We start from the raw sequence: 25260 nt of genomic DNA, 5'->3' as shown, positions 1-25260 counted from the left end.
CGGTACAGAGGGATCTGGGTGTCCTCGTACATGAAACACAAAAAGTCAACATACAGGTGCAGCAGGTAATCTGGAAGGCAAACGGAATATTGGCCTTTATTTCTAGGGGGATGGAGTATAAAAGCAGGGAAGTCATGCTACAGTTGTACAGGGTGCCGGTGAGACCACACCTGGAGTACTGCGTACAGTTCTGGTACCCTTATTTAAGGCATTGGAGGCAGTTCAGAGAAGGTTCACTAGGTTGATTCTGGGTATGGAAGGGTTGTCTTATGAGGAAAGATTGAACAAGTTGGGTCTATACTCATTGGAGTTTAGAAGAATGAGAGGAGATCTTACTGAAACAAGATTCTGAGAGGACTCGATAGGGTAGATGGCATAGTCTCAGAATAAGGGATCGCCCATTTAAGACGGAAATGAGGAGGAATTTCTTCTCCCAGAGGATCATGAATCTTTGGAATTCTTTACCCCTAAAAGCTGTGGAGGCTGAGTCATTGAATACATTCAAGGCTGAGTTAGACAAATTTTTGATCAGCGAGGGAGTCAAAGGATATGGGGAAAGGGCGGGAAAGTGGAATTGAGGTAAAAATCAGATCAGCCATGATCTCATTAAATGGCGGAGCAGGCTCGAAGGGCCGAATGGCCTACTCCTGCTCCTATCTCATATGGTCTTATGGTCACTCTCAGCTTGACAAGTATAACATTCAGCAAGGAAATATATTTGGTATCTGTGAACTGCAATTACCCAATTTTCACAAAGACTTGCAATTAAATAGCACCAAAAAGCTCTCTCAGAAACATCCCAAAGTGCTTCACAATCAATTGCTTTGAAGTGCAGTGACTATTATGTAGTTGAAGGTGGCAGCCATTTTGCACACAGCAGGAACCCACAAACAGCAAAGAGATGAATGGCCAGTGAATCTGCTTTTGGTGGCATTGGGTGAGGAAGGAATGTTGGTGAAGACACCGGGAGATCTCCCTGTGCTTCTTCCAATCGTGCCCATAGGACTGAAGAAGTAGCCTTCTCATCCGAAGGATCTGCAGACAGGCCTTCAGTGGGACGCAAACTCTTAGCTTCTTGTTTTCAGTTCTCACGCTCCTCTCCAGGATAGCTGAGGTCACATTACAGAGAAGCATAGAAATATTGTTAAATGTGACTCTCCCACATCATTTATTATAAAACTCACCAAGAGCACAAGGCTCTTTGATTAGTTTAAAACAAGACTTTAAACTAAGTTACCTTTCTTCTAAAATTTCCAAATTTCTACAGCTCCTGAAAGCCCCGGCTCCTGCTGGGATACAGTTCCATAGGCACCAGCAGCCTTCAGGTACCTCACTCAAGTGGCCATTTGTCATGTTTGAGCTTGTATATTCGACTGTGTACGGCATCACAGGCAAACCCAAGACATTTTTCTATGAGTGATCAGGAGCATTAACCAGGGTTCATTTTCTCCCCCTATCCCCAAGGGTGTTGAGGCCAGGTGAAGCATCCCAAATACATATTGGGTGAGATCAGTTAAACTAGCACAGAGCATGGATCAGCAAGTGAGAAGAGGATCAGGTGCAGATGTAATGCCACCCCTACTGCGTCAACACTCACTGTCCAGGCTCATGCCCGGCACGGTACCGGAGGGCTGGGAAAGAAAGAGAGAAGCACAAGAGCGAGTGCACGCCTGAGATTGAGAGAGAGGTCACACGACAGTGAGAGAGTGCACGTGAGAGCGAGCACAATCGTAAGCAGGAGAAAAAGAGCAAGAAAGAGAGTGGGAGACAAAGAGACACATGCAGAGAACGAGAGCACAAGAGCAAGAGTGCGCGAGAAACAGAGATACTGGGAACAAAGAGAGAGATCTGGGCACAAAGAGAGAAATTAGTGAAGAAACATGAAAGCACAGATCAGAAGCACGCAGATACCAGTGGTAACAGACACCAGCGGTAACAGGCATCTGTCGTTCCCAGACCATTGTTAAGGAAGATCATTCAAAAAAAGAGGCCCAATTGAGAGAAATTAGGTGGGTGGGCACAGAAATTCAGGAGAAGATCAGTGGACACAATGGGGATAATCATTAGAGACAAAGAAACCCAGAGAGAAAAACAGGGATACTGCAGCGGAGAGAGAGACAGGTAAACATGAGAGAGAGAGAGAGATGCACACAAAGATCAAGGGCTCAGAGAACTCACCAGAACTACTTTATAAAACGTCTTGTGTCCAGCATGTACTCATCATACTCCAGGCATTACACTATGCTACAGATGCAAAACAATTTTTAAAAAAAGAAATACGGTCATTGATGTGGAGCCTGAAATTTATGATCAGTCACAAATGCCTATTTGTGACATCAACTGTTCACAATCAGCTACAATTACCTTGATTTGCCTATTAAAAGCAGTGGCCTTAAGAGGACAGGCTGGGTTATCACGAGTAGAAAAAACAGCAGGAAATGACTGGCTATTTTAAAAATAGTTCTGTAACTTTAAAGTGTGAAGGGCACAAGCCAGTTAGGATAATATTTCAGGAAACAATTTTTCTCAGTGAGAGGGCCCTCTTTCACCATCCCTGTGCAGTGTTTTCAGAGAGCAGTACTTACCACAATGCAGCGGTTGGCTCCTCCAGGTAGACAGCTTCGAACCAGACGGGTGATGAACTGCGCTGCCGATGGGCTGTTGTGGCGACTGACTCGGGAGGGCACGGCAGCAACCGTGGCATAAGTCAGGTACAGGGGGCAGCTATCTGTGGGGTTGGGGACAAGAGTGCCCAGTGCCGTCTGCCAAGCCTGCAGAAGGGAAAGAAGGAAAGAAAGAAAGTAAGTACTCGCATTTATATAGCGCCTTTCACAACCTCAGGACATCAAAAAACACTTTACAGCCAATGAAGTATTTTTGAAGTGTAGTCACTGTTGTAATGTAGGAAATGCAGCAGCTAATTTGTACACAGCAAGGTCCCACAAACAGCAATGTGATAAATGACCAGATAATCTGTTTTTTTTAGCGGTGTTAGCTGAGAGATAAATATTGGCCAGGACACCGGGGAGAACTCACCTGCTCTTCTTCGAAACAGTGCTGTGGGATCTTTATGTCCACCGGAGGGCAGACGGGGCCTTGGTTTAACGTCTCATCTGAAAGAAAGCAACTCCCACAGTGCAGCGCTCCCCCAGTACTGCACTGGAGTGTCAGCCTGGATTATGTGCCCAAGTCTCTGGAGCGGGACTTGAACCCACAACCTTCTGACTCAGAGGCGAGAGTGCTACCCACTGAGCCACGGCGTCAAGCAATCAAACACTCCAGTATTACAGGTTACTCACCTGCACAGCGATTGAAATGAGTCAAATCAGATGGATTCAACCTCCAGAAGATCATCAATGCGAACGTCCCAGAAGTACAGGTAGCTGTTCCACGAGAACCCGTGAGGGGACGTGACTTCATCGGGTTTGACTTGTTCCAAACTCTGTGCGGGCTACCAGAATGATTGAGGGGATAGAGGGACTGGATTGTGACAGGTGATTATGTAAATTGTGCATGTTCTCACCAGAATAGAGAAGGTTGAGAGGTGATCTAATTGCTATTTTTATGATTCTAAAGGGATTATATAGTGTAGACCATGACAAGCTGTATCACCTTATTCAGAACAATAGAATCAAAGGACACGGCCTGCATTTGAAGGGGGTTAAATTCAAACCTAATCTGTGGAAACATTATTTCAGTGAGTGAGTGGTCAATATATGGAGCAGGCTCCCTAGGGAGACGGTGGAAGTAGATAGCGTTGATTCAATCAAATGCAAATTAGATAGATTTCTTTCAAAAAATGACACTGTACATGAGTAACTTGAGGGATGATTTGTGGGTAAGTGTAGTATGCTTGAGAGGAAAAGGTGACTTTGGACCTAAGGTTCCCAAAGCTCTCCATCACTACGAGTTTTCCCTGCCTCCTGCCTTGGTCTGTTTTTTTTTTATTCATTCATGCGATGTGGGTGTCACTGGCAAGGCCAGCATTTATTGCCCATGCCTAATTGCCCTTGATAAGGTGGTGGTGAACCGCTGCAGTCCGTAGTGGGGTTGCGCAACTGAGGGCAGTTAAGAATCAACCACATTGCTGTGAGTCACATATAGGCCAGACCAGGTAAGGACGGCAGGTTTCCTTCCCTAAAGGGCATTAGTGAACCAGGTGGGTTTTACGACAATGCAAAAGTTTCATGACCACCATTACGGATAATAACTTTATATTCCAGATTTTTATTTAATTAACTGAACTTAAATTCCACAGCTACCGTGGCAGGATTTTAACTCATGTCTCTGGATTAACTAGACCAGTAATATAACCACTATGCTACCTGATGTAGTCCAGTTGATAGAGATTGACTGCTATGATGAGTCAACAACTCCATTATCGTTGAATCATGCAACTCCCAGGATGGTAAAAGGTGAACTAGATGGACCTTGGCCTTTCTTCATCCAGCAATTCCAATGTACAGTGCTATTAGGATTTGATAAGTGTAATGGTGGGTGTGTCAAATGTTTGTACTTTGTCCACTTGAACTGTGAATAACATCCAGCAGCACAACTCCAACAGTGGTCAGGTGGAATGCATGAAGACAGGAAACTCACACACAAACCCTGCATAATCTTTGAGCCTGCCTCTGTAACCTTCACTTTGTTCAACTGTATAGATTGACGTGCTATTAATATTTTAGTGCTAGGAGCAGGGTCAAACTGACAATGGTAAAGAAGCAGCCTCAAAAGCCAAGAGCACAGGGTCGGAGAGGCAATGAATCCTGATCAACTCCTAGAGAGATGGGCTAGGTTATAGGTAGCAAGTGGGAACGGAACAAAGACCAGGGCATCGCTGGCCTGCAGATGTGGGAGCATCAGGTCATGGGCAGTGTGGAGTTAGGAATTTCTGAAGGAGGATGTAACAACTGAGCTAAATGTTCCAGGGATGGGGGAGATCTGGGAACATTCCCTATACTCCCAAAAAATTCATTTTATTTTGTTTATTTCCCAGCATGTTGGAGTAGATTTTTTATACGGCAGACTTGACTAATCTGTGTAAAATCACTTGATATGACATCCTTTTAAATGTACAAGCAGCCATGGATCACCTGCATTTTCAAGCGGGTCTGTTTCTATCTCACCCCAGACACTGGTGTATTGCGTAAATCTAACGAAGGGTGTTGCTGTTCTCTGGATTTACTGTCGCCAGCTCCGTAACTTTTAGCCGTGGTTCTAATGTCAGACGGTTGTGTGCCTCAGTATTTACAGGAAGGTCCCTGGGTGTGCCTCAGTATTTACAGGGGGGTCCCTGGGTGTGTCTCAGTATTTACAGGGGGGTCCCTGGGTGTGCCTCAGTATTTACAGGGGGGTCCCTGGGTGTGCCTCAGTATTTACAGGGGGGTCTCTGGGTGTGCCTCAGTATTTACAGGGGGGTCCCTGGGTGTGCCTCAGTATTTACAGGGGGGTCCCTGGGTGTGCCTCAGTATTTACAGGGGGGTCTCTGGGTGTGCCTCAGTATTTACAGGGGGGTCCCTGGGTGTGTCTCAGTATTTACAGGGGGGTCCCTGGGTGTGTCTCAGTATTTACAGGGGGGTCCCTGGGTGTGCCTCAGTATTTACAGGGGGGTCCCTGGGTGTGCCTCAGTATTTACAGGGGGGTCCCTGGGTGTGCCTCAGTATTTACAGGGGGGTCTCTGGGTGTGCCTCAGTATTTACAGGGGGGTCCCTGGGTGTGCCTCAGTATTTACAGGGGGGTCCCTGGGTGTGCCTCAGTATTTACAGGGGGGTCCCTGGGTGTGCCTCAGTATTTACAGGAAGGTCCCTGGGTGTGCCTCAGTATTTACAGGGGGGGGGGGGTCCCTGGGTGTGCCTCAGTATTTACAGGAAGGTCCCTGGGTGTGCCTCAGTATATACAGGGGGGTCCCTGGGTGTGTCTCAGTATTTACAGGGGGGTCCCTGGGTGTGCCTCAGTATTTACAGGGGGGTCTCTGGGTGTGCCTCAGTATTTACAGGGGGGTCCCTGGGTGTGCCTCAGTATTTACAGGGGGGGTCCCTGGGTGTGCCTCAGTATTTACAGGGGGGTCTCTGGGTGTGCCTCAGTATTTACAGGGGGGTCCCTGGGTGTGCCTCAGTATTTACAGGGGGGTCCCTGGGTGTGCCTCAGTATTTACAGGGGGGTCCCTGGGTGTGCCTCAGTATTTACAGGAAGGTCCCTGGGTGTGCCTCAGTATTTACAGGGGGGTCCCTGGGTGTGCCTCAGTATTTACAGGGGGGTCCCTGGGTGTGCCTCAGTATTTACAGGGGGGGGGGGTCCCTGGGTGTGCCTCAGTATTTACAGGGGGGTCCCTGGGTGTGCCTCAGTAATTACAGGGGGGTCTCTGGGTGTGCCTCAGTATTTACAGGGGGGTCCCTGGGTGTGCCTCAGTATTTACAGGGGGGTCCCTGGGTGTGCCTCAGTATTTACAGGGGGGTCCCTGGGTGTGCCTCAGTATTTACAGGGGGGTCTCTGGGTGTGCCTCAGTATTTACAGGGGGGTCCCTGGGTGTGCCTCAGTATTTACAGGGGGGGTCCCTGGGTGTGCCTCAGTATTTACAGGGGGGTCTCTGGGTGTGCCTCAGTATTTACAGGGGGGTCCCTGGGTGTGCCTCAGTATTTACAGGGGGGTCCCTGGGTGTGCCTCAGTATTTACAGGGGGGTCCCTGGGTGTGCCTCAGTATTTACAGGAAGGTCCCTGGGTGTGCCTCAGTATTTACAGGGGGGTCCCTGGGTGTGCCTCAGTATTTACAGGGGGGTCCCTGGGTGTGCCTCAGTATTTACAGGGGGGGGGGGGTCCCTGGGTGTGCCTCAGTATTTACAGGGGGGTCCCTGGGTGTGCCTCAGTATTTACAGGGGGGTCCCTGGGTGTGCCTCAGTATTTACAGGAAGGTCCCTGGGTGTGCCTCAGTATTTACAGGGGGGTCCCTGGGTGTGCCTCAGTATTTACAGGGGGGTCCCTGGGTGTGCCTCAGTATTTACAGGGGGGGGGTCCCTGGGTGTGCCTCAGTATTTACAGGGGGGTCCCTGGGTGTGCCTCAGTATTTACAGGGGGGTCCCTGGGTGTGCCTCAGTAATTACAGGGGGGTCTCTGGGTGTGCCTCAGTATTTACAGGGGGGTCCCTGGGTGTGCCTCAGTATTTACAGGGGGGTCCCTGGGTGTGCCTCAGTATTTACAGGGGGGTCCCTGGGTGTGCCTCAGTATTTACAGGGGGGTCTCTGGGTGTGCCTCAGTATTTACAGGGGGGTCCCTGGGTGTGCCTCAGTATTTACAGGGGGGGTCCCTGGGTGTGCCTCAGTATTTACAGGGGGGTCTCTGGGTGTGCCTCAGTATTTACAGGGGGGTCCCTGGGTGTGCCTCAGTATTTACAGGGGGGTCCCTGGGTGTGCCTCAGTATTTACAGGAAGGTCCCTGGGTGTGCCTCAGTATTTACAGGGGGGTCCCTGGGTGTGCCTCAGTATTTACAGGGGGGTCCCTGGGTGTGCCTCAGTATTTACAGGGGGGGGGGGTCCCTGGGTGTGCCTCAGTATTTACAGGGGGGTCCCTGGGTGTGCCTCAGTAATTACAGGGGGGTCTCTGGGTGTGCCTCAGTATTTACAGGGGGGTCCCTGGGTGTGCCTCAGTATTTACAGGGGGGTCCCTGGGTGTGCCTCAGTATTTACAGGGGGGTCCCTGGGTGTGCCTCAGTATTTACAGGGGGGTCCCTGGGTGTGCCTCAGTATTTACAGGGGGGTCCCTGGGTGTGCCTCAGTATTTACAGGGGGGTCCCTGGGTGTGCCTCAGTATTTACAGGGGGGTCCCTGGGTGTGTCTCAGTATTTACAGGGGGGTCTCTGGGTGTGTCTCAGTATTTACAGGGGGGTCTCTGGGTGTGCCTCAGTATTTACAGGGGGGTCCCTGGGTGTGTCTCAGTATTTACAGGGGGGTCCCTGGGTGTGTCTCAGTATTTACAGGGGGGTCTCTGGGTGTGTCTCAGTATTTACAGGGGGGTCTCTGGGTGTGTCTCAGTATTTACAGGGGGGTCTCTGGGTGTGCCTCAGTATTTACAGGGGGGTCCCTGGGTGTGTGTCTGTATTTACTTGGCTCTGGTTCAATAATGTCACTAACTAACTGCACGTTACCTGGGGCCAGGTCGGGCCGGTCACATTTACCAGAATCACATTCAAGGATAAAGTCCAACTGCTACAGACAGCTCCCCGTCCCCGCTCCCCGCGCTCCCCGTCCCCGCGCTCCCTGTCCCCGGCCCCGCTCCCTCGCTCCCCGGCCCCGCTCCCTCTATCTCCTTCTCCCTGTCCCCGCTCCCTGTCCCCGGCCCCGCTCCCTCTATCTCCTTCTCCATGTCCCCGCTCCCTGTCCCCGCTCCCGCTCCCTCTATCTCCTTCTCCCTGTCCCCGGCCCCGCTCCCTCGCTCCCCGTCCCCGCTCCCTCGCTCGCTGTCCCCGGCCCCGCTCCCCTCGCTCCCTGTCCCCGGCCCCGCTCCCTCTATCTCCTTCTCCCTGTCCCCGGCCCCGCTCCCCTCGCTCCCTGTCCCCGCTCCCCTCGCTCCCTGTCCCCGGCCCCGCTCCCTCTATCTCCTTCTCCCTGTCCCCGGCCCCGCTCCCTGTCCCCGGCCCCCGTCCCCTCGCTCCCTGTCCCCGGCCCCGCTATCTCCCTCTCCCCGCTCCCTCTATCTCCTTCTCCCTGTCCCCGGCCCCGCTCCCTGTCCCCGCTCCTTGACCCCTCGGCTCTCACCTCCTCCGTCACCTGGGGCAGCAGTTTGCCGCTGATCTCCGCCCAGCGCAGTTTCTGCAGGTTGGGCAGCTGCCCCACGATCAGCAGCGGCCGGCTGGGCGGCTCCGAATCCCCGGACCCAGCGCGGAACCGCAGCTCCACGCCCGCCATCTTACCCAGCCTGGGCTCTCGGTCCGCTCCCCTCTCGGCCCCCCCGTCACACAAACCGCGCTAAAAGGTTCCGGGTACAAGAGCACAGTTCAGCTCCCTCAGACTGAACCTAGACCCAGAATAATACAAAAAGAGACCAGTTTCTATCCTGGGCTGTAAGTGACTATTTGGAACTACAGCTAGGCTATTACAACATGAATACCAAACCCATTGAAACTAGTTGGATTTAGAAAGATGCGAAGTTTTAGCACTGAGGAATTTCTGTTAATATACATCATTAAAAATCCTAAAGCTCCTCTGTGGTCTTTGTGATTTCTAGGATTGTATCTCAGCAAACTAGACACAAAAATAAAACGAAATACTGACCATGAATTTCATGTGAGCGCTGTCAGTAGGATTAAGCTGAATTTATTCTAATTTTTTTTGTAGTCTTCAAAGTGAGCATCTAAGTGTTGGAGAATGAAACACTTTCCTATGTTTCACATTCAAGGGTAAATCCTCAAAGGCAGCAGGCATGATTCAGGAAATCCGACAGTGGGAGCACGCATGGTGCATTTGGGCAATTTTGGGGGCAAAAAAAGAGTCTTCTAGACTTGTATGCACTGACCTCTTTTAATTCCACATTTATTTAAATGCAGGCCCTCGCCTTGATTTCTGACCGTGGGCACAGCCTGTTGCTCACTCAGTTGAATGAATCTGGTGTGTTCAAGAAGCTAAGTAGATTTCATGGTCATGCAAAAAAAATCTTTATATTTTATGCTAAATATTGCTGCAGTTCTGCCCTATGCTTTAGGTGTTTCTGTTGGGATGTCTCGTTATTTTTGTATTTTGTTTTTTTTTGGTGGTTGTAATTCTTGGTTGCTGCGAGCATTTCGATTGCATCTTAGAGATGGCGGTTCCTTGTCAGTTTCCAAACAAGCCTGATGCTTCAGGTGAGGAAATAAAGTTCATAATTCAGGTGCACTGGTACCTCAGGCATAGGGTCGCCAACTCTGGTTGGACATATTCCGGGAGATTTCATCACATGACCTCCAACCGCCCCACCCTCTCACTCCCACCATTGGTCGACCAACACGTCCATCTCACAAAGCCCCACCTTCCCTCAGCCAATCGGAAAGCAAACAGACTCTTCCTTACCCCAGTGGATGATTCTTCACTCTCAACCAAAAAGGCTTCATCCCCCTCCTCTTATCTGCAATATTTTTATAACTAATAAACAAAAGTGTTGGAAGAAAATGGAAAAAAAAACAAAATTTAATACCCCCAGGTTGCTCACAGGAGTATCCTGGAGATTAATCTTCAATTCCTGGAGACTCCAGGTCAATCCTGGAGGGTTGGTAACCCTATTCGGTGGTCTATCTGCAGTGATGCACTACTCTGGGATCCCTTCCACGGGTACCTGGAAATATCAAAGGAAGCCTATGTTTTACCACCTCTGGTATTTCTTTATTAATGCTGGCTGAATGAGAGAAATTCAGTTCAACTTACCTCAGCTGGATCAGGTGGAGAGATAAACAGTCCTGCCATTGTCAAAAGACTGCCCACGTTGTTCCTCAGACTCCTTGCTGCTTAAGACATCGTTCAATTCAGCCAGCATGGCACACGAACAGGCTCTGAGCATTCTTCTTCACAAAAACATTCCAAGCAATTGCTGACCTATGAGCGACTGCAGATCAGAGATGGAGAAATGCAGGCGCCTTTTGCCTTTTGTGTCAGGATAGCCGGGGAGTGTTTGCAGTGCCCCTAGTCACAGGCCAAAGCATAGGCCCCAGCCTGGGGTAGTGACTTTGTTTGACAGCTCTTGCGGAGGCAGAGACCTCCAAGTGCAGAATTATATTGGCGACCTGCAGTCGCCTTCGATCAATCTGTGAATTTATGTTTTTAAAGTCTGTAATGGGTCCAGGGAGTTTACAGTGACAGTTGTTTAGAGTCTCTATTTAGAAAGTGATTAGCATCTATTATTTTTGAATATTCAGAGCATATACATCTCACTGTGCTATATTGTTTTCTGTTCACTCGTCTATCTTATGTAAATAAAACCTCTCATTGATCCAAAGCTTGCGTCCCAATTTTGATCAGAGTGTACGCCCAGTCCACTATTGGAAGAGAAGTATCATGCGACAGTAGCTAATACACAAAGGGTTCTCTGTTACGATCCCTAGGGCAGAAAAGGGTGCACTCCGGGTCATACAGATTGCGAGATCTGCTTACAGTAGTGGCCAATGATGCTCAACCTGAGAAACTGTCTGAAGGAATAACACCAAAACATGACAAGGTGCAATAGTAAGAGCACAGTTACCTTTACCTTCCTCCTGATACCAGCAAATATTTTCTTCCTTTGCAGCCAGGTGCAACTCGTGACAGCACAGAGAAGGTTAGTGACCTACTTTAATGCTACTTGCATCTGTACTTTTACTGAGGGGAGGTCTTCAGACCAAAATATGTACATTTGGTACTTATCCTGCAGCAGGACCACTAATTCTACAGCAGGACAGCAAGCAGTGCTGCTCACATGTCATTGTAAATAATTAATCCACTTTTCTGTCTCCATCACAACTCGCCTTTTAATAGCGAGCTGCAGCCCTTTAAGAGCTGCTTCCTCACCGAATTTTCTGATCCCAACAAGTGTGTTGCGGGCCAAGCTTTTCCTGAGCCTGAGCCTTCCCTCAAATTAGAGGGAAGGATTCCCACGAGAACACTGGGCCAGACTAAGCCTTGTGTTTTAGTTGCAGACAAGCCCAAACTTTGGCCAGTTCAACCTCATTTTTACCACGATCAAAAAATTGGACCTTCGATGTCAGAGCTCATACAACTCTGCTAAAGCAGATGTTCAATCTGTAGATCTGCAACCCTGGTAATCTGGCCCTCAAAGCCCAGGCAACGCAGTCCTGTTTGTGTTTGAATTTCATGGGCTGGAGATTTGGAAAGGGCTGATCTTAGTGCTGTTGCCTCGTTGGTAGATAAATCCAAAATTGGAAAGATTAGTATTAGCAACTTAAGATATGCAAATAATTGGGAACGTGGAATTAAACTTTATGGGATTGGTCCCATGGTAACACTCTCGCCTCTGAGTCAGAAGGTAATACTTTCAAGCCCATGCCAGAGACTTGAGCCCATAAACTAGGCTGGCATATCAGTGCAGTACTGTGGGAGTGCTGCATTGTTGGAAGCGGCTGTTTTTCAGGTGAGTCGTTAAACCGAGGCCCAGTCTGCCCTCTCAGGTAGACGTAAAAGATCCCCTGGCTCTATTCGAAGAGGAGCAGGGAGTTCTCCCACTGTCCAGGTAAACATTTATCCCTCAACCAACATTACCAAAAAAAGATTATCTGGTCATTCATCTCAATGCTGTCAGTGAGACCTTGCTGCACTTTTGCTTGCATAATAACTGTACTTAAAAAGTAATTCATCGGCTGTGAAGTACTTTTAAGTGACCCAAGGATATGAAAGGTGCTATATAAATGCAAGTTCTTTCAGTCTAATGCGTGGCCCCCAAGGTTCCATGGTTTGTACCGATGCGGCCCACAAAGACAAAAGCTTGGACGTCCTGACCTAGAGCACATTTTGGACATTAGTTAAGTTTTCCGACATTACTTTTACGACACATCGTCAACCTGAGAAGAGCACCCCCTATTGCACTGAAGTGGCGTTGTTACATTTAACACCAGCCAGCCTGGACCTAGATTGCCAACTCATGCTAAATTACAGGCGTTTTACACATTGAACCCGTGAGCACTGGGAGCTGGATTGAGACTGCCTCTCAAACTCAACATCTTTAGGCACACAGTTTGGTATTTTTCCTCCATACCAACAACTTCCTTTAAAGTAGGATGCAGTGTATACCTCAGTCGCGGAGATCTGTGTTTGCCACTGGTGCTACGCTGCGATTAGCCAACGGGAGACGGGATTCAAATGGGAGTAGATCAGGTTCTCTCTCTCATTTCTCCTCAACCCCCAAGCTATGTCTGTTGTACATACAGGCATATGAAAATGACGGGCAGGAAAAGACCAGCTGGTCCATCGAGCCTGTCTCACACTCATGATGGCTGGAGCATCATGACCAGACCCTTCTTACCCCGGCAGCCATGTAATCTCATAGGAGAGGCAAACAACTAGAAAAGGCCAGGGCCAATAAGTAGAGAAAAAAAAACTAGAAAATTCCTCTCAAACCCCCCCCGCCCCCACCATCCACCCACCCCAGGTGATTGAGCATGGACTGATTTCAATGTGCAGTGTCCGTCGTTAAAAAAATACAGTGGCTGAAGTTTTAAAATTCCTTTTTATTATTATACGTAGCTTACACAAAAAAAAACGAGCAAAAGTATACACAAACTACACGTGTTTCAATTTGAAGTCAGATCCCCACAGTGTACAAATATAAATACACAGATTATGTACAGTACACACTGTATAACAATGGGCACCAGGCAATGTATTCCATCTGTGAGATAACACCACTAATACAGCTGCCTTCTACAGAGATGCTACAAAAAGAGTTTGCTCTACCATGATGGGAATACAACTTCGCTATCCAGGAGTCTGCGCTCAGGGCACAGCACCAGCTACAGATGGAGGTTTCCCTTCTTACCCAGTGTGTGCTGCACACGTACAGAAATAAGACAGTGAGCTATACATGGGACAGACCCAACTGAACCATCTGCGGTTAGTTGGTGCACATATTCTGATGTGTGATCTCATGTCTGTGCCCAGGGGCTAACAAATAAACCGAAGCCGTTAAAATTCCCCACGTCACAGACATTTCAATCCACCTCCCACGCACAAAAAAAAACCAATTAAAGCAGAGGCTGAGCGTGTAGTCATTTTCCTACTGCACAGCCTGCGCACAGGAACAGGAACACCACCGCGTTCTTTACAACCTGTCTGAAACATTAGTAATGCTGGGTGGGTTCATCGACACACAGCACAAGGCAGCGCAGACCCTACATTGAAACAGACCGCTAACCAGAACCGTGACCCACGAAGGAATGAATTCATATTATTTTACAATATATTTAAATACAATCTGTTCAGTCGAGTCACATTTTTTAAGATAAAAAGAGTTTCCGCACCAAAATAAAATTTCCACCCTGATCTCACTTCTTGCCACTATGGATCGGGTCAGGAGCTGCAGATACTGGGCCAGTGAGCAGTGTTGTGAAAGGTGCAACATTCAAAAGCCATATTGCTCTCACTGGTGTACACTGGCCAACAGCTGAAGAACAGGCCTGGAGAAGTGATGTGTGCTGAAAGGGCCATTGGCAGTAGGGACCGACAGTTTAAAGGTCATCTGACGAGGAGCAGCCAGCTTCTCTCGTAACTGCCGGCCTGTTAAGGAGTCTGGCACTTTTTCTGTTCCCTTTATCAGATATTTTTAAGTTTGTGTGTGATTCTTAGCTTCACGTAAGCAGCTGCGACACAGTGCAGTGAAAAGGCAGATGAAAATCTGCACTAGTTATATGGTGTCACAATAGCGCTGACTAAACTAGATCGGCCTAACCACAATCAAACGGTTTTATTTCCTTCCTGCTTACTAGTACACAATAGTCTGTACACACTTGTAGAAGAGCAGTGGAGCCATTCTGCTGAGTACTGGTACACATAAGATGTACAGGTCCACTCGATATTCATTCTGCTACAAAACCGACTTTCTACCATTAGCTGCATCAAGTAATTTTGCAAGTAAATTCACCAATCCTGTGCTCACAGAGATCACAGGTTGGAGAATCAGCACTGCAACCCAATCTCCGATCCACGCTCCCTGCAGGAATTGGGAAATTTACCTATTGAGGTAACAGAATTTCTACAGGGCAGGTTATCACACACACAAAGACAAACACACGGACACAGAGGCCAGACACACACACACACACACACACACACACACACACAAATAAGGAGCAGGTCAACCCAATCCTCCCACACACCACATGCAATTCCTTCTTTTGTGTTTAAGCAAAACCATATAATCTTGGGGAAAGTTTCAACAAAATGTCTCCCGCAGGTAAATCCAGAACACTGGTCCAACCTTACGTCCTGTTTCACATCCTCAACGGGAGCCATCCTTCCTAGGACATTTCCGAGATCTCAGGCGTTGCAGGAACCACCTTTATTCCATGGGGTGTCTGTCATTTTATTCTATATTTATCCCTATAACCTTCAGTCACATTCCTAATCAGCTCGTTAAATTTAGCTTCGCCCTCTGGCTCTGAGCACTGGACCCAAATTAGCCTGCAGGTATAATGCAACCAGTGTCAGAATAGTATCCATGGAGTGCAATGTGCAGCTGACACCGCCTACTGTGAGCTGCATGGTTAGCCATAAAGGAGCTCTACACATGTGTGCTTATTAAAACATGCGTCAAAAATACCATGTTGTCTTAAAGCAACAATTAAGAGTTGCTATAACTAATTTAAGATAGGTTGACTGGAGATAAGGAGATATCTGACTAGTGAAGCCCCTGGGTGCCATCTGCATTAGTGCCCAAGCAATATTGGCCAGTTATACAGCTTATTGGCTCAAACGTCAAACAGATTTATCACTGTCAAAACACACTTAGGTGGTCAATATTGTTCCAGCCCAGTCAAAGAACCACTACAAGTGATATCCATAGAAACACTTACCCTTAATTTCGTCACTTTCATGGGTGTCACCTCTTCCTTTTTGCCACTTTCCAATGTATCACATCGGACACAAGAACATGAAGTCTGGGCTCATCAAACCCATTCCATGTAGAAGACCATGGATAATTACTCCATCATGGACACTTTCCCACCATTCAGGATCTTCCACTGAATCCAACTATTTTCAATATACAGTTGGGGCTATTTGTCAGGCTATCTAACGCCAGCATTCAAATAAGGTATGAGATTGAGTACCTTGTTCCATCAATTACTGTCCAACACATTGGGACTGTAACTTAAAAAAAAATTAATTCTTGGGATGTGGGTGCCACCGGCAAGGCCGACATTTATTGCCCATCCCTAGCTGCCCTTGAGAAGGTGGTGGCGGGCTGCCTTCTTGAACCACTGCAGTCCGTTTGGTGAAGGTTCTCCCACAGTGCTGTTAGGGAGGGAGTTCCAGGATTTTGACCCAGTGATGATGAAGGAATGGCGATATACGTCCAAGTGAGGATTGTGTGAGACTTGGAGATGGTGTTGTTCCCATGCACCTGCTGCCCTTGTCCTTCTAGGTGGTGGAGGTCACGGGTTTGGGAGGTGCTGTCGAAGAAGCCTTGGCTAGTTGCTGCAGTGCATCTTGGAAATGGTACACACTGCAGCCATGGTACGCCGGTGGTGGAGGGAGTGGATGTTTAAGGTGATGGATGAACTGCCAATCAAGCTGGCTGCTTTGTCCTGGATGGTGTCGAGCTTCTTGAGTGTTGTTGGAGCCGCACTCATCCAGGCAAGTGGAGAGTATTCCATCACACTCCTGACTTGTACCTTGTAGGTGGTGGAGAGGCTTTGGGGAGTCAGGAGCTGAGTACCCAGTCTCTGACCTGCTCCAGTAGCCATAGCATTTATATGGCTGATCCAGTTGAGTTTCTGGTCAATGGCGACACTGACTACTGCGACAATAACAGTTGAGGTCGATCCACCTCAAACTCCATAGATAAGTCAGAAAGCATGAAGCTGAACTACAGTTGGTCCTTATCCTTGTCCTGTGAATCTGGGCAGTCCTAGAACATGACGCTTTGTTAAAGGAGCCTCACATTTTACATGTACAATTATTGTTCTGATCTACTGACGGAAGAAAAACAAACAGCGATTCACAATTCCAGAACATTAAATCTACAAAAGGTCCTGTTGACCACAGGGGAAGATTTACTCTGGACACCGAGGTAGCCAGTTTATAATTTAGCTGTACCTAGCCCAGAGAGGAATCCTTTATTTCAAATGTTTCCAGACAACGGGACACTTGGGACAGCCAGAGTATTGCAGCAATATAGATTTACTGAAATCTAAATCATCATTCAAACCACTCACATCTACTTTAAACAGGACTGTTTCACTCTCTGAAATAAAAAAAGAAAATGCTGGAAACACTCAGCAGGTCAGGCAGCTTCTGTGGAGAGAGAAAAACAGTGTTAACATTTCAGGTCGATGACCTTTCATCAGACATCGACCTGAAGCATTAACTCTGTTTCTCTCTCCAACAGATGTTGCCTGACCTGCTAAGTGTTTCCAGCATTTGCTGTTTTTATTTCAGATTTCCAGCATCCGCAGTGTTTTGCTTTTACTGCAGTCTCTACTGACAGAAGAAAAACAAACAGCGATTCACAATTCCAGAACATTAAATCTACACAAGGTCCTGTTGACCACAGGGGAAGATTTACTAGGATGCTACCGGGACTTGATGGTTTGACTTATAGGGAGAGGTTGGATAGATTGAGACTTTTTTCCCTGGAGAGTAGGAGGTTTAGGGGTGATCTTATAGAAGTCTATAAAATAATGAGGGGCATAGATAAGGTAGAGTGTCAAAATCTTTTCCCAAAGGTAGGGGAGTCTATAACGAGGGGGCATAGATTTAAGGTGAGAGGGGAGAGATACAAAAGGGTCCAGAGGGGAAATTTTTTCACTCAAAGGGTGGTGAGTGTCTGGAACGAGCTGCCAGAGGCAGTAGTAGAGGCGGGTACAATTTTGTCTTTTAAAAAGCATTTGGACAGTTACATGGGTAAGATGGGTATAGAGGGATATGGGCCAAGTGCAGGCAATTGGGACTAGCTTAGTGGTATATTGGGCGACATGGACATGTTGGGCCGAAGGTCCCGTTTCCATGTTGTAAACTTCTATGATTCTATGATTCTACCTCGCTCAGTCCTGTACCCCTCTATAAAACATCTGAACCCAGTCACTTTTCTTCCATTTCCTTTACACTTCATATAGAATTACATCAAAATTACAACACTTAAATAGGCAGACCGTGTTGGTGTTTATCCTCCACATGCGCAGTATCCTAATCCCACGTGTCCACTGTGTTCCCACATCCCTTTATTCTCCTTTCCTTCAACCGTCTATCTACTTCATTCTTAAATATTGACATGGTCTTTCCTTCAATCACTAACTCTGGTAGTGCATTCCACAGCCACACAACCCTCTGCTCTCTGTATTAAATCTCTTACGTTCAACTGTATATCTATGTTTTTTTATCTAGATCCTTCAACCACTGGAAACAGTCCGTTTCTATCAACTTTGCAACCCTTCATAATTTTAAACACCTCAATCAAATCAACCCTCAATTTCCTCTGTTTTAACGAAAATGACTACACTCTATTTGTTTACAGTGATCTGTCTAACACCACAATCTTCGCCCCCACCCCCACCCCCAACCCCATTTGATATATTTGGCTAACAATTAAGGAGCAGCTTCCAATTATGACTCAGACAACATTCAGCAAATGGAAGTTGAGGTATCCCTTGGGCTCAGCAACCACAGAGTAATCAAGTTCAACGTGATCTGGGATTCAGAAATACCACGGACTAGAAGCTGGGCTAGCTTCAAAAGAAATGAGGGGAACAAGCACATTGATTGCAGGTGTTGTTCAACAGCACTTCAGCAAAGGACAACTGGAATGTCTTTAGAGGCATAATGCTGAAGATGCAGGATTAATGCATATCTGGATTCAGCCAGCACAGACTAAACAACTGTGGCCCGAACTGGATTAACAAATTAATCCATGATAATAAATCCAAATAAGGAGGAAAAAAGAAATGTAGGAATCCTGCAGGGAAAAAGGTGAAGGGATTCACTGAGGCAAACACAGGAAACACATTAAAAGAGGGGCAAAGAGAAATCTGGACAAAACCATATCTGCAGATGCAAAAATAATAAGAATTTCCTTCAGTACTTTAACAATGCAAGGACAGTCATAGAAGGGGTTAGAACCAAAGATGCAAACAGGCTCAAAACAGAGGATGAAAATTAAATATTCTGAATGACAACTTCCTCCATGTATTCATGAGAGAAAACATCGCCAACACAACCTCCCTAGAGGTAACGCAAGAATTAACACCTGATATGAATGAGATGGAAGCCCTAAACGGCCCGAACACGGCTCAAACCAAATAAATCCCTGGGGCAGGACGGTTTTTAATCTCGGATTACTAAAAGCAACCAGGGAGGAGATTTGTGAGGCTGACAATCCTTATGAGGAAGTCACGGAACAATGGAGAGGTGCCAGTAGATTGGAGTTATGTCAGTGGGGTGGGAAAGAGGAGAAAAGTACTGTGAGGGATCCTACAGGAATCAGTATTAGAATCACTACTGTTTCTAAATTGCTTGATCGACTCGGATTCAGAAACACAATACAAATTGGTCAAATTTGCAGACAATATCAAGAGGGAGGGGCAGAAGATTCGGAGAAAGCAGCTCAGAAATTACTGAATGAGCTGGACAAAATTTGTAAGTGGGCAGAACATTAGCAGATGAATGTAATGCAAACAAGATAGGAAGGAAACACGGGCTAAGGATGAAGTTAAGAGACCTAGGAGGCTTAGGCTCGATGCTCAACATGTCCAACCTTAGCACAGCAGCAATCATAGGATGTTGAACTACAATAGCCAAAACAGTAGAGTACAAGTTGTGATCAAACTGTTCAGTTCTCTGGTCAGGCCACACTTTTGAGTACTGAGTCCAGTTCTGATCACTGAGTCACAAGAGAGACATTCAAGCTTTGGAGGCGGTACAGAGAAGAGCCATGAGGCTGATCCTCAGTGCCTACCCTCCGAGTTATGAGGAAAGATGAGAGAAACTTAGACTTTTCAGTCTTGAAAGAAAGCATGCAAGAGGTCTCACTGAGGCAAACAAGATAGTAAATGGTGTGGAAAAGGCTAATCCAGAATACAACTTTAAATTAAACAGTGGGAGTGAAACAAAGGGCACAGTTCCAAACTATTAAAAGGCAAATTTAGGACAGATATCAGGAAGTTCTTTCTCACACAAAGAGCAAACTATACATGGAATAGACTTCCGACTGATTTTGTTCTCCCTACTCCATGAACATAGAGGCAACTTGAAGCTCCTTACCCCAGTTGAGATCAGGTAACTCAGCACTGACTGAGATATGAAAGATTGAGCCTTCTTAGTTAGCGTGGCTCAGCTGAATAAAAGCATAACAGCCATGAGGGGCAGCTAACAGCTCACTTACTCTTAAAGGTGTTGTTGCAATACCGTTGAAGGGCACCGATAGTGCGACCTTGTTGTCCTTCAATACACAAACACGTAGAGCCATCAATTATTGACACTGTTTGTAGTTAAGCTGTCAACTCCTGTGTTAGATCATTACTTATCCAACAAGACACAGAAGTCAGTCAGGCTCCATCCCACAAGTACATAAAATGGCAGTTCTTTGCAGAAGGCACTGGTATGAGTTGCACAGGAGTGACATCCACGCCATTAACACAAAAAGGCCATTTCACCTACCAGTTACTCAGTTTGCCTGTGGACCCCACTGGTCCAGCTGGAAGGAGATGGGTAGGCCGGAGTGCTCTGGGACTCAGACCACTGCACAGTCATTGCGAATGCTATGGTTCCAGAACTGCCCTTGAGAAGGTGGTGTTGGACCTTCTTCTTGAACCGCTGCAGTCCGTGTGGTGAAGGTGCACCCACAGTGTTGTTAGGGAGGGAGTTCCAGGATTTCGACCCAGTGACGATGAAGGAATGGCGATATATGTCCAAGTCAGGATGGTGTGTGACTCAGAGGGGAACTTGGAGGTGATGGTGTTCCCATGCACCTGCTGCCCTTGTCCTTCTAGGTGGTAGAGGTCACAGGTTTGGGAGGTGCAGTCCCTTACTGGCCCATAGATCAGTGAGTGTTAGATGAGTAAATAGGATACAATGAATCCCATCTCGAAGTCCTGTTAGGAGCTAATAGTTGCTCTTTAAGCTAACTGCAAATTAAAAGAATGTGAGCCCTCTGGAGAAACTGGTTTAATAACATCATCCAGGGGAATGAGTGAAAGAGAAACTACCCAATACCATCCGAGGAAGATTTCCATAAAATAATCTTGGAGTGGGGGTTGCTGCTTTAACGTGATTGGAAGAGTGATCGGGAGGTGTGGGAGGAGACTGCCTTAAATCACCATGAACGAAATCACCACCATGAATGAAATCACCACCTTAATGAAAAAGTATTTGTCAAATTTCATTTGGGACGGAAGGGCCTTGCATCACTTTCACTGCCATGTGGTGCATTCTGTCCGCATAGCGAGGTCAAGTCAGAAGGTTGTGGTCTCAAGCCCCATTACGGTCTTGAGTGCATACTAAAACCAAGCTGACTTTTCACTACACCACCAAAGGAGTGCTGCAATGTCAGAGGTACAGTCTTTCGGGTGAGACATTAAACTTAAGTCGTCTACCTATTCAAGTGCACATAAAAGAACCCATGGCCCCTTTTTGAAGGCACTCCTGGCCAACGTTCCTCCCTCAATCACACCATTCATTAACTACTTATTCAGCTCATTAGCTATTTTTTGGAATTTGCTGTGCATAAATTGGCTGCCATGTCTGCCTGTAAAACAAAAGCGATGGCACTTCAAAAATAATTAATTGACCGTGAGGCGTTTTGGGTGTCCTCAGGGCATGAAAAAAATAATTTGCATTTCTATAGCACCTTTCACCACCTCAGGACTGCCCAAAGCACTTTACAGCCAATTAAGTACTTTTGAATTGTAGTCACTGTTGTAATGTAGGACACGCAGCAGCCAATTTGCACACAGTAAAATCCCACAAACAGCAATGTGATTATGACCAGATAATTTGTTTTCTTAGCGATTGTTGGTTCAGGGGTAAATACTGGCCAGGTGAACTCCCCTGTTCTTCTTCGAATCGTGCCATGGGATCTTTTAGGTCCACCCGAGAGGGCAGACGAGGCCTCGGTTTGACGCCTCAGACGGTACATGAATGCAAGACTCTTCCTCATTCCAATGTACACCACTGTGTGTAAGAGACACGGCAGTGCATCCCCACTGTAATATGCCAGCATGTTGCGTTTGTAAATGGAGGGGAAAGTTTGCAAACACACTGAATGAAGTCAGTATTCCTTTAAATGAGCCTTGCCATGAAAGGTCGGATCCAGGACTAGCTTGCTCACCCTTGGTTAGACCACTCTCAGCTGCCGTGTTTACTTCGCCCCCTCCTACAAGAGCCCAAAGTTGCTCCGTTACTCTGTGTTCACTGCAACCTCATTATACTCCTGAATGCTGTTACCTAACAGTGTAAAACAGAAACCCAACAGTTACAAAGCATTGCCATAAACACAGTTTATTTTTAATTGACATTATCATTCAGAGGACATAAAACAGGCTTGGAGTTACTGTGTCCAAGAGCACAACCTGAATTAACAGACACCATTGTAAATGCAGCTCCCTTCAGAAAACAGGTTGCTATAAACAGCTTTCACAATTCTGTTACGGACACTACATTCAGCTCATTTCCATTACCTGGAAACGCGACCACGTGCGTTAAGAACTCCAGATTATTACTACCACAGTCGGACCTACTGTGTAAGGGAGCCACAACAGGGAGCGACGGCATACAATCTTTCACAAGCAAGGTACAATGGCTCTCCCACCTCGAGATAAAGAAGTGTTCCACACTGCTTATTCCATTTATATTATAGATAAAAATTAAGAAAAACCATAAATTATTCAGGTGTGTCGAAACCGTTAAACACTAAAGGAAGTTAAGCTGCTACACGATCACAAAGATGCAGCAGTAAAAATAATTTTTAATGCAGAGTGCAGAACAGTAGAGATGTTGTGCACCAACTCTTAATACTTGCTTTATCCTCCTACATATTGGTAGAATAAATATAAGTTCCTGATTAAATCAAATCTCTCCACCAAGTCCCAATATTCACGTGACTTGATTAGTAATGGGACTGCCACAATATGAGTCCTGTCACACACGTATGCACACATACATACCCACACTGACTCAATCATCTGATTATAAAGAGCTTTACGCTCATTCTGAGCCACTCCACAGATCACAGAACAAAATCCGATGTCTAGTTTTAGCCAGCCAAGCTGCACATTGTTTAACCTTCACTCCCACTGAAAGAGGCCCAGGGAAGTTGAGAGGTCTCTCACCATTACACAGAGTCTATGTGTCCGAGTGAAAGTGACTAGGTTTAGAAAGTAAACATAATTTTGTCGTGTTTTCCAGGGTAGCGTCCAGCTAGCTCCGTTTCCATCACCCCTGATCTTTATTTTAAACGTAGATATTTTCTGTCCTAGCCATGATTTTCTTCCAGTTACTCTTTCTCATCCTTTCAATCCCATTCTTACTTTGGTCATTCAACCACTAACTGCAGCCAAGAGTGCAGTCCCTGGTACAGCTCTCGAGCCACCCTCCAGCAGAGAGACAGTGCCGTCTCCACAACTCGCCCTGCCACTTCCTCTTTCCTCCTTCGGCTTGGCGCCTCCTGGCAGGTGGACAGTCGACCCTGGCAGACCGTGGGCAGAGACTCCCACTGCACCGTTCTGTATTGATATGCTTTGCAGGAGAAGAACTCACCCTACCCACCCACCCCACCCCCCCTCCCCTCCCCTCCCAAAATCACAGATTGCTGCGCATTCAAACACACAGAGTAGGCCAAGCGGAGAGAAGTACAATAAAGCTGGACAACACGTACAACTCAGAGAAATATTTGCTCATCAAGTCCTAAATGTTTCGTTTCCGACAGTCACTATCGGTCACAGCCGTAAATACAAAGCTTGGTTATAAGTGATTCCCTCCTAAAAAGAAGCGCATTACGCAGCACCAGAGTTGGCTGCAACGAATACGTTGGTGCACAGAAAGGAAAGGAATGCAGGGGAACCCGCTCTGCTCAAGGCAAACTAGAGGCGCCCTAGTCCACACCCTGCTCCACGCAATTGAGATGCTGACAAAGGTCCTTGTAGTGTTGAACCTGTCGCTTAATGATGGATCGGTTGGGCACAGACCACTGGTACATCAACAGCTGGAGACGGAAAGCGGAAAGAAGCAAATCTGAGTACTGCTCACGGCAACACAAGAGAGCACACCTTCAGCCCCCCCACTGCACACACTCAATTTACAACACAGCAATCACAATATATTCCTGATTTTCTGTAGTGAAGCAATTCAGGGGATCTGATCCTGTTCCCTAGTTTTCCCCCCCACAGACATTATTTCATCACCAACCCCAGTGAATTTTCCTCGCAGCTCCCACCGCAGGAGAGTTCCTGCCGATCACCTCGATTTGACTCCTATTAGCACGATAATGAGAACCACTAGAATCACAAACAGGATCAGAATGACCAGCATCTTCCGATTCTTCTTTTGGTATTGCTCTGCCTGAAAAAATTAAAAACAGCACTGTTTATTTTTTTTTTAAAAACTTGCATTAATACAGCACCTTTCACATCCTCAAAATGCCCCACGGGGCTTTTGAAGTACTTCTGAAGTGTGGTCACTGTTGTAATGTAGGGAAAGGCAGCAGCCAATTTAGGCACAGCACGATCGCACAAACAGCAATGAGATAAATGATCTGATAATGTGTGTTGATAGCTGAAGGATAAATGTTGGCGTGGAATCTTTTACATCCACCTGAGAGGGCAGACAGGGTCTCGGCTTAACGTCTCATCCTGAAAGTTGGCACCTCCGACATGCACTCGTTCAATGGGGACTGTGTCTCACCTGGACAATACACGAGATGGTTTGTGCAGCTGCTGTGGTAATCAGAGAGAATGGCCTCCATCACCAATGTCTCTCAATTTAATCAGATTCTTTAAGTCAAACGTTAATGCATTGTGAAATTCAACCGTTTTATCCACCCTTTCCTCCAATTTACATATATCACATTCAGCCACCCCCCAACCCCTCCTCCCGTCCCCAAACCAACATCAACTGAGCGATGACCACATGTTTTTGGAGTCTCTGCAAACACTTTGACCCAAGTCATGATCAAACTGGGGTCCTGGCCTGACAGCGAGCCATGAGGTCATCAGATTCTGCACCCGTTGACTCCCTCCCACGTGACTCTGTTGCAGACAAAAACGGACTCGGTTCGGAAAGCATTCTTTTCCTTTGGGGATCGGACATTGGCTTTTGAAGGTAGGACACGGGGGTCAATATTTGCAGGAGACCCCCAGGTGTATCAATAGCTGCTGGAGGTCTCGGGGAACGTCCAGTGTTTGTGGGAGGTCTCGGGGAACGTCCAGTGTTTGTGGGAGGTCTCGGGGAACGTCCAGTGTTTGTGGGAGGTCTCGGGGAACGTCCAGTGTTTGTGGGAGGTCTCGGGGAACGTCCAGTGTTTGTGTGAGGTCTCGGGGAACGTCCAGTGTTTGTGGGAGGTCTCGGGGAACGTCCAGTGTTTGTGGGAGGTCTCGGGGAACGTCCAGTGTTT

General features: G+C 47.1%; 2 protein-coding genes across 4 annotated transcripts in view; both read right to left on the bottom strand.

Moving 5' to 3' along the window:
* The window catches only part of npepl1 (aminopeptidase like 1), a 45659-nt gene extending 36715 nt beyond the window's left edge, over nt 1–8944 (bottom strand). Inside the window, exons 1-2 of the mRNA XM_068000704.1 lie at nt 8748–8944; nt 2586–2771 (exon numbers count right to left, since the gene is read on the bottom strand). Coding sequence (XP_067856805.1) covers nt 2586–2771; nt 8748–8897 — 336 coding nt within the window. The 5' untranslated portion in view covers nt 8898–8944. The remainder of the gene's footprint in view (nt 1–2585; nt 2772–8747) is intronic.
* A 4210-nt stretch (nt 8945–13154) lies between these two features.
* stx16 (syntaxin 16) overlaps nt 13155–25260 on the bottom strand; it is a 75376-nt gene continuing 63270 nt past the window's right edge. For 2 of the 3 annotated variants that reach the window (XM_068000705.1, XM_068000706.1), the window contains exon 8: nt 13155–24209. In XM_068000705.1, the coding sequence (XP_067856806.1) occupies nt 24105–24209 (105 nt within the window). In that variant the 3' untranslated portion in view covers nt 13155–24104. Of the gene's footprint in view, nt 24231–25260 lie in introns of all 3 variants that reach the window. The other variant, XM_068000707.1, reaches the window with a different exon arrangement.

This window comes from Heptranchias perlo, chromosome 19 (genome assembly GCF_035084215.1).
Source record: "Heptranchias perlo isolate sHepPer1 chromosome 19, sHepPer1.hap1, whole genome shotgun sequence".
NCBI lineage: Eukaryota > Metazoa > Chordata > Chondrichthyes > Hexanchiformes > Hexanchidae > Heptranchias > Heptranchias perlo.
This window is presented reverse-complemented; position numbering and strand designations above follow the sequence as displayed.